Source organism: Juglans regia, chromosome 1 (genome assembly GCF_001411555.2).
Source record: "Juglans regia cultivar Chandler chromosome 1, Walnut 2.0, whole genome shotgun sequence".
Classification (NCBI taxonomy): Eukaryota; Viridiplantae; Streptophyta; class Magnoliopsida; order Fagales; family Juglandaceae; genus Juglans; species Juglans regia.
In genome coordinates, this window is record NC_049901.1 from 15,355,407 (window position 1) to 15,363,389 (window position 7,983).

The window sequence follows — 7,983 nt, forward strand, 5'->3', positions numbered from 1 at the left end:
TCACTCCTACAAAGAGGTGTTGAAGCAACTAATGGTATTGGCCCTAGCTCAAAATAGGGGAGGAGGAGGTTATACGGACTTGTTGGCCAAGGGAGTGTCAGGCACGATGTACTTCAAGCCCACCCATTACTCAGCTAAAAAGAGATGGTGTTAGGCACGATAAAGATTTGGCAAAGAGTGGCGTCTATCGTACTTTCTAGGATATGAAGATGCAATTGGCGGATTTGCAGGAGAAAGTGAATAGTCTAATACGAAGTGTGGAGAAAGGAATGGGAACGAGCTTGGGCTTCGACGTAGACAATGGCCTAGACAATCTTATTAACCCAATGGATGGAGTCTTGGGCTTTGATAGGGCAAATGGGAAACAAATTACGAAACCTAGGGCCAATACAATGGGCCTCAAGCAAAGGGCTCTCAACCTATTTGGCGGATCTGAGAAGAATGTGAACTTGCAGGGCCATCGGCCATCAGGAACCAACCTCCACACCAAAAAAGTTTCAGACTGACGCACGACAGGCCAACGTACAGTTACCAGTGATTCAAATGGAAAAAACAATAGAGGGAGCTGGCAGCAAAGCTAGTAATAGTCATAAATGTGGGTCAAACTAAAAACTCACTATTTAGCATTGGATCCTCGGCCTAGAATGGACAAAATGTGTCGATGGATTGAAGGGAACCTCTTCCACTAGAGTCCTAGGAGGTATCACCTCTGGAGAAGGAATTGCATAAGGCTAGGAGTCTTATAGAGTGTAGTGCTGAGCTTGAGGCTTAATTACTGATCTTGATAGCTAAAAATGAGGACCAAGAATGGAGGGTAGGTCTTTTTTTTTTAGGGAGGATGGGGGATTTGATGGAATTGCAGTGGAAATCGAGGAAATGTATCGAGATGGCAGATGAACATAGTCCTCTCAGTTCTTTGCCGCTATGTCAGCCTAGATGAGCTTCCTCTGATTGTGCCATACAAAGTGAAGGAAATCCAAAACTATGTGTGGATTGAGTGTGAAGGTTTTGATGAACAATTTATGGCATTACACACTGCCATTTAAGAGGACATGCTCAGTCTAAAAAGTCGCATTCCAAAAACAGATGGAGCTAAAGAGATTGACATGATCAATTAATTATGAGGGCAACTCAAGTAGAGGAAACTCCAAAGGAATGGTTCCAACAATTTCTTTATGAAGTCAAATATTGTATCTTGGAATGTCTAAGGGCTTAATGAGGACAATTAGTCTTCAAATAAAAAAAAATTTTCGGGAGTGGTGGGTGGATATTATTTGCTTACAGGATGGAAATTATTTCAAGAAGTATTGTTCGTAGCTTGTGGAATTGTCCATATGTTGACTGGGTTTATCTCGCATCTCTTGGGGCCTCAGGTGGTGTATTAGTTATGTGGGATCGAAGGGTAGTGAATAAAATTGAGTACATTGGAGAGTATATAGTGGCATGTTCTTTTACGAATGTGGAAGATAATTTTATACTCATTTTCTAGAACTTATGGCCAAATCTCGGTAGCCAGCCTTTTATGGGAGGAGATCGTTGGGTTGCATAGTTGGTGGGACATGCCTTAATGCATAGATGGAAATTTTAATGTTATAAGGTTCCCAAGGGAGAGATCAGGAGAGAGTAGACTTTGGCCTGCAATGACAAAGTTCTCGGCTTTTATATTTGATTTGGGTTTGGTGGACATTCCTTTCATGGGTGGAGCATACACCTAATCAAACAATCAAGCGTAGTCTAGATTAAACAAATTTTGTCTCCTCGAATTGGAAAACTCATTATTTGGAGTTATGTCAAAAAAGACTAACTCGCCTCTGTTCGGGACGTAGGTATTTCAAGTTCGAGAATATGTGGTTGAAAACAGAAGGTTTTGTGGAAAGGGTCAAGCAATGGTGGTCCTCCTACTAATCCATGGCGCCCTCGGTTTCTTTTTTACAGGTAAGCTAAAAGCTTTGAAAAAAAATATTAAGATATGGAATTTTTGTAGATGTAGCTGATCGGAAAAATTCTCTATTGGAGGAAGGTTGGGCACTATCTATGGAGAAATCTCTCGAAATATAGAATTAGTTTCAAAACTTGAGAGGGTTACCTTATCGGAGGAGATCTCATGGCGTAAAAAATCTTGGCTATTGTGGATAAAAGAAGGAGATCGTAGCATGAAGTTTTTCCATAGAGTGATTAAATTACATAGGAGGAATAACACCATTAAGATGTTAAACATTGATGGTGCTGTGTCAACGGAGCTTCTAGTGATTTAGGAGCATGTCGCTGGTTTTTTCGAGCAATTGCTTACCGAGAAGGTAGTGTGGAGGCCAAAAATCCATAGACTAGCATTTGAGACCGTTGAGTAGCAAAGTGTTGCCTGGCTGGAGAGGCCTTTTGATAAGAGAAAGATTTATAAAGTGGTGAGAAAGATGGTCAAAGACAAAGCACATGCTCCAAACGGTTTCTCTATGGGTTTCTTCCAATCCTACTGGGAGGTGGTGAATGATGATTTGATGAAGGTTTTTCAGGAATTTTTCTTATTTGTAAAGTTTGAGAAAAATATCAATACCACTTTTATTGTACTTATCCCTAAGAATGTCAGGGTTTTGAAAATTAAATATTTTCAGCCTTTTAATCTTGTGAATAGGGTGTATAAGATATCTCCAAGGTTTTAGCAAACTACTTGGAGTGGGTCTTGGGGAATATTATTTTGAGACTCCAAAAAGCCTTTCTAAAGAGAAGACAAATGTTTGATCCAGTACTAATCACCAATGAATGTTTAGGTAGTAGATTAAAATCTGGTGAACTGAGTGTTTTATGTAAGTTAGATATAGAGAAGGCTTATGATTATGTTAACTGAGACTTTCTACTATACTTGCTTGGGAGATATGGATTTGGGGAGAGATGGTGCTCATGGATTAGATATTGCATCTTGACTAGAAGGTTCTTGGTTTTGGTGAATAGCATTCCAATTGGCTTCTTTACTAGTTCACACAATCTAAGGTAAGGTGATCCATTGTTACTGCTTCTCTTTATCTTGTTATGGAGACACTTAGTAGAATGATGTCCATTATGGTTGACAATGGCTTTATGGCTGGATTCTTGGTTGGTGACACCAATTGGGGTACTCTTAACATCTTCTCATTTGTTGTTTGCAGATGATACTTTGATATTTTGTAAGGCAGACCAAAATTAAATTCGTTCTACTCTTACTTTGCCTCGAAGTTGTGTTCAGATTAAAGGTGAATCTATCCAAGTCAGAGTTGGTTCTAGTTGGAAACATTCGCAATCACCTGAGGTTGGCCAACATTCTTGGATGCAAGGTCCCTTCATTTCCCATGAAATATCTCGACCTTCCTTTGGGGGCCTCTTTAAGGCTAAATCTATATGGGATGAAGTAATAGAGAAAATTGAATGAAAATTGATAGGATAGAAGAGATTATATTTGTCAAAAGGAGGTAGGACCACCCTAATCCAGAGCTTACTATCCAATTTACCAACTCATTTGTTATCTTTGTACCCATTCTGCAAGTGTGGTGATCTGAATAGAGATCCTCCAGCCCGATTTTCTTTGTAGTGGGTTAGCGGAACGAGTTTTAGTTCCACCTGGTCAAGTAGGATAAGGTATGCCCTCCAATTTCTACTAGTGGGTTGGGAATTAGAAACTTGTGGATATTTAATCGAGCTCTTATTGGGAAATAGTTGTGGCAGTATAACATGGAGAATGAAGCTTTATGGAAGTTAGTGATTGATTTTAAGTACATGTGTATGTGGGGTTAAGGGGTGGAATACTAGGGAGGTACAATGGGTGTATGGAGTTGGAGTTTGGAAGCACATACGAAGAGGTTGGAGGTGTTTGCTCGACACACTAACACGAATCTAGAATACAATTCTAGCATGATTTATGGTGTGGAGATTGAGCCCTTGAGAACAAATTCCATACAATGGCGGATCTAATGAAGATATCTAGTGGCTCAATCTAATTGAATGTGAATTTCATGAGGGCGGCCCATGATTGGGAGGTTGGCAACTTTATCAATTTTTTCAGAAACTTGTATACCATGAGATTGAGCATTCAGGGAATTGATAAGTTGTGGTGAATATTCGCTAGAAAATGCGCTTTTTCTATCTGCTCCTTTTTTAAGACCCTCATGAGTTCGTAACACAATCGTTTTTTTATGGAAAAATATTTGGAGAAATAAGGCACCTCTTAAGGCAATCTTTTTCGCTCGGACAACTTCTTTGGGCAAAGTCTTAACTATGGATAACTTACGAAAACACCAGGTGATTGTTGTGGATCGATTCTGTATGTGCAGAAAGAATGGAGAGACTGTGGATCGTATTCTACTGCATTGTGGGATTGCCATGAGATGATGTCTTTAGAAGATCGAAGTTAGCCTAGGCTATGCCTGTGATGGTGGTTGAGCTCCTAGCCAGTCGAAAGAATTTGGGTTGAATTTCACAAATCACAACTTAGTGGAAGATGGATGCTATATGTATTCTATGGTGTCTATAGAAGGAACGAAACAATTAGACTTTTGAAAATAAAGAGAGAACATTGGAGGAGATTAGATTGTTCTTTGTTAAGATTTTGTTCCAATGGTGAATGTTGTAGATTTCAATGGCATAGATTTCCATAACGTTCTTGTTTCTACTTCTCCCTCTTAATTAGGAGTAAACTTTTGTATATCCTATATGTAATTGGGCTATGCTTATTCTTATTAATATAATCTATTACTTATCAAAGGAAGGAAAAAAAAAAGTTTGGGCACTGTGGTCCTTTCTAATCATGTAGGGTGCTGCCCTCCTTTTCCGTTTGCTTTCTCCATTTCTTTAATTTAATCTATCTTTTTTTAATGTCCTCTACCTTTGTAGATCTTATTCTAATCTTAGCCTAAGAGGAATTCAAGGGGCAAGAAAAAGACCACATGCCCGGAAAACATTGGACACACCTCGAAACCTATAAACACTACTGCTGCTGGTCCATGGATACAATATTCATGCAAATAATGCCTAAGTCCAACTTCGTGAAGTTGACTGTTTTCTTTTGCTAAGGAAAAGAAAAGGTAAAAAGAATCAAACACGGGGCAACTGAACCTCAATTTCTTTTTAAACTCTGTGGGTTTGGTTTGGCAAATTGCACCACGTGGACGGTGGCACATTCGTGCACGGTGGAGATAATTGCGTAAAAGAGGAGATGCTTGTGCCTTAGCTGCCTTTATTCCCTTCTTTTTCTCTTTGATCATGATCTTGGCCTACTTCATTACTCACCACTTTCGCGAACCGAAAGTTCTTCAGACTTAAGAGTTCCGCTACAACTTAAAATTAAAGATCAGCTACTCAATCCAGCTAAAGCCAAGCTTATATATTATTCTCTCTTCTCAGGTAAACAAACAGAAAATCAGGCCTGCCAAGAACCCAAACCAGAGTTCCCCTGCAAAATTATGAAAAACAACAAGTTAAAGACGTCCAAATTCCACTTAAGATCGACATAAAATGAAACTGATCTAGTTCAGTTGCAGCATCATTCAGTTTTTTTTTTTTTTAGAAGATTCAGAACCACATGTGCAATAGTAATCTCTATCCATATTAATAAATAAAACCCTGACAGAGGAAAATTGTGTAACAATAAACCACTTAGAGTTTAAAGCATTAAACAATGAAACATTCAGTTATGTTTATCTGATTTCACTGAAAAAAAAGATCAGGCCTTAATTTTATGGCGCCTCTGAAGACAAACCTAGTCTAAATAAGGCATTTTCCACTGTGAACAGCATAAACGTCCATGCATGGTTTTGCAAAATCAGATTGCAGTTTGATTCAAGCGAAATTAAGCATTGTCACGCCTGCATGCTCAGTACTTTTTAACTATATATATCTCAAGGCAGTAGTGGATCATAAAGCAAATAAAAAAGAATAAAAGGTGGGGGAAAATACCAGTTGGCAAAGAAGCAGTGCTCCAAAAGATCCCCAGCTGACCCTGACCGTAGTTATTATTGCAATCCATACTCGTATTGTATCCATTCTTACAGATGCAGACAAAGGAGTTACTAGGTGGCGCATACCCACACACACCACCACTCATCTCGCATGCGTTACATTTGGTGTCGATGATGTTACTATCCAATACTCCATTGACATACTTCAACGCCACCCCATACTGCCATTGCGACGGGTCAGTAGGGTACATCCCTAGCGACAACACAGACGCGTACCCTTCACACTTCAGCTTACGCAAATCCAGTTCTCCCTTGCCGTTCAGATTTGCCGGAGAGTACACGCAACAAGAGTTGGTAGGCGGGAACAGAGGCAAACCGAGCGAGAGGACTGCGGGGCACGTGTATAGAGAAGCGCAGAGGTGAGAGTAGGAAGGGTCGCAGATGGGGGTGCCCTTGAGGGTGAGGGAAGAGGTCGGAGGCGTGCATGAAATGAGGATGAAAGTTGACGGACCGAGCTGGAAAGGACTGGCCCAGTCGACGCCCAAGATAGAGGAGCACTGGCGCATGGATATGCAAGTCGACATGTCGGAGGGGGAGATGATTAGGGTGGAAGTGGTGTAGGATATGGAGGTGATGGGATACGAACCTGTGTGTGTGGTGAAAACGAGCTGGTCCTCGTCGGATTTGCATGTTACATAGGGCTGGAACCGCGGCGAGCCGCAGCCGGTGCCGGTACCAAAAGGGTACTTGACCTGTACGGAGCCGCAGGTGCCCTTGCATACAGGGTCTGGGGCTAAGGTGATCTGGGCTGTGAAGAGGATGACGGGGAGAAGGTGGAAGAGGATGAACGATAGAGGATGTCCCATAACTTGCTCGGTTTGATCCGGTCCTCTCTCACAAGAAAGTGGATATTGTTTCTCATAGAGGTGTAAACGCCTTTAAATGTATAAAACAACTCGGTTTGGCTGAAAAATATTTAATACAAAGTTTAAAATGTTCAACTTTTTGTGTAAATTCTTTGAAAAAATGCGAGATTCTATTAAATAAAAATAAGTTACTTTTTAATAATACAGTTTTTTTTTTTTTTAAAGACATGTACGACACTTGTCATCGTTCATCGTAAATTTATATCTAGCACCATCCTAAAAATATTAGAACCATCATCCAAATTAAGGTTTAAAACTCCAGCCAATGAGTTCACTTTTTTCTGTCTCAAACTATTATATTTTGTTATGAAAATTGCTAAAGACACAAAAAAAAATTATATAAAATAAATTCATAAATTAATGTGGTTTCATAAAATCTATTAGATCTAATTTATAATAAAAATAATTTTATAATTTGACGTATTATATTAAATTATATTAATTTATGAGTTTATTTTAATATAATTTTTTTATGATTAAAATATTTTTCTTTTGTCGTTGGTCTCATGGACACCTTCGAATATAAAGTTATTAACTGCTTTTCGTTTGCTTGATTTATCAAATATGCTCTTCAATTGGTTAAGCAAATATCCTGTTTGAACTGACTCGCTACTCACCTGAAAGCTTCTTAACTTTGCCTGATGAGAGTGATCTTTAATTTATTTTAATACCCTAAAAAGAGACTTTCTTAGAGGTTGGATTCTAGCTGGCAAGCAAAACGGGATCGAATTAACTACGGTTGGTTTAAAGAGTAGTAAACAACTACGCATGATGGTTACAATTTTGCAATTAGATTCTTCAAGATAAGGGTGGAATAACTTTCTCCTATATACTCTCCACCATATGCGTTTGTAGGAGAGAAAAGGGAGAATTTTAAGAGGTAAGAGGTGGGAAAACTAAGGAATCAAAATTTGCAGCGCAGCGCGTGAAGCTCACGTCCCGTTCCATCTTTATATCACTCTAAAGAATAATGTTACTCATCATCTTAATTTTTATCATCTTTTCATTATCTTATAATGTGACATTAAATAATTAAAAATTATTTATTATATTTTATTTATAAATTTCTTATTTAATGTCACATCATAAGATAATAAAAAGATGATAGAAATTGAGATAATAAATAAATTTTCTCA

General features: G+C 38.8%; 1 protein-coding gene across 1 annotated transcript; it reads right to left on the reverse strand.

Annotated features, from left to right (window-relative positions):
• Window positions 1–4,924: 4,924 nt before the first annotated feature.
• LOC109022025 lies at window positions 4,925–6,862 on the reverse strand. Its single transcript, XM_019004803.2, has 2 exons — window positions 5,920–6,862; window positions 4,925–5,416 (listed from the first exon to the last, which is right to left on the reverse strand). The coding sequence occupies exons 1-2, from the start codon at window positions 6,785–6,787 to the stop codon at window positions 5,364–5,366; spliced, it is 921 nt and encodes a 306-aa protein (XP_018860348.1). The 5' UTR covers window positions 6,788–6,862; the 3' UTR covers window positions 4,925–5,363.
• Between the last annotated feature and the right edge of the window lie 1,121 nt (window positions 6,863–7,983).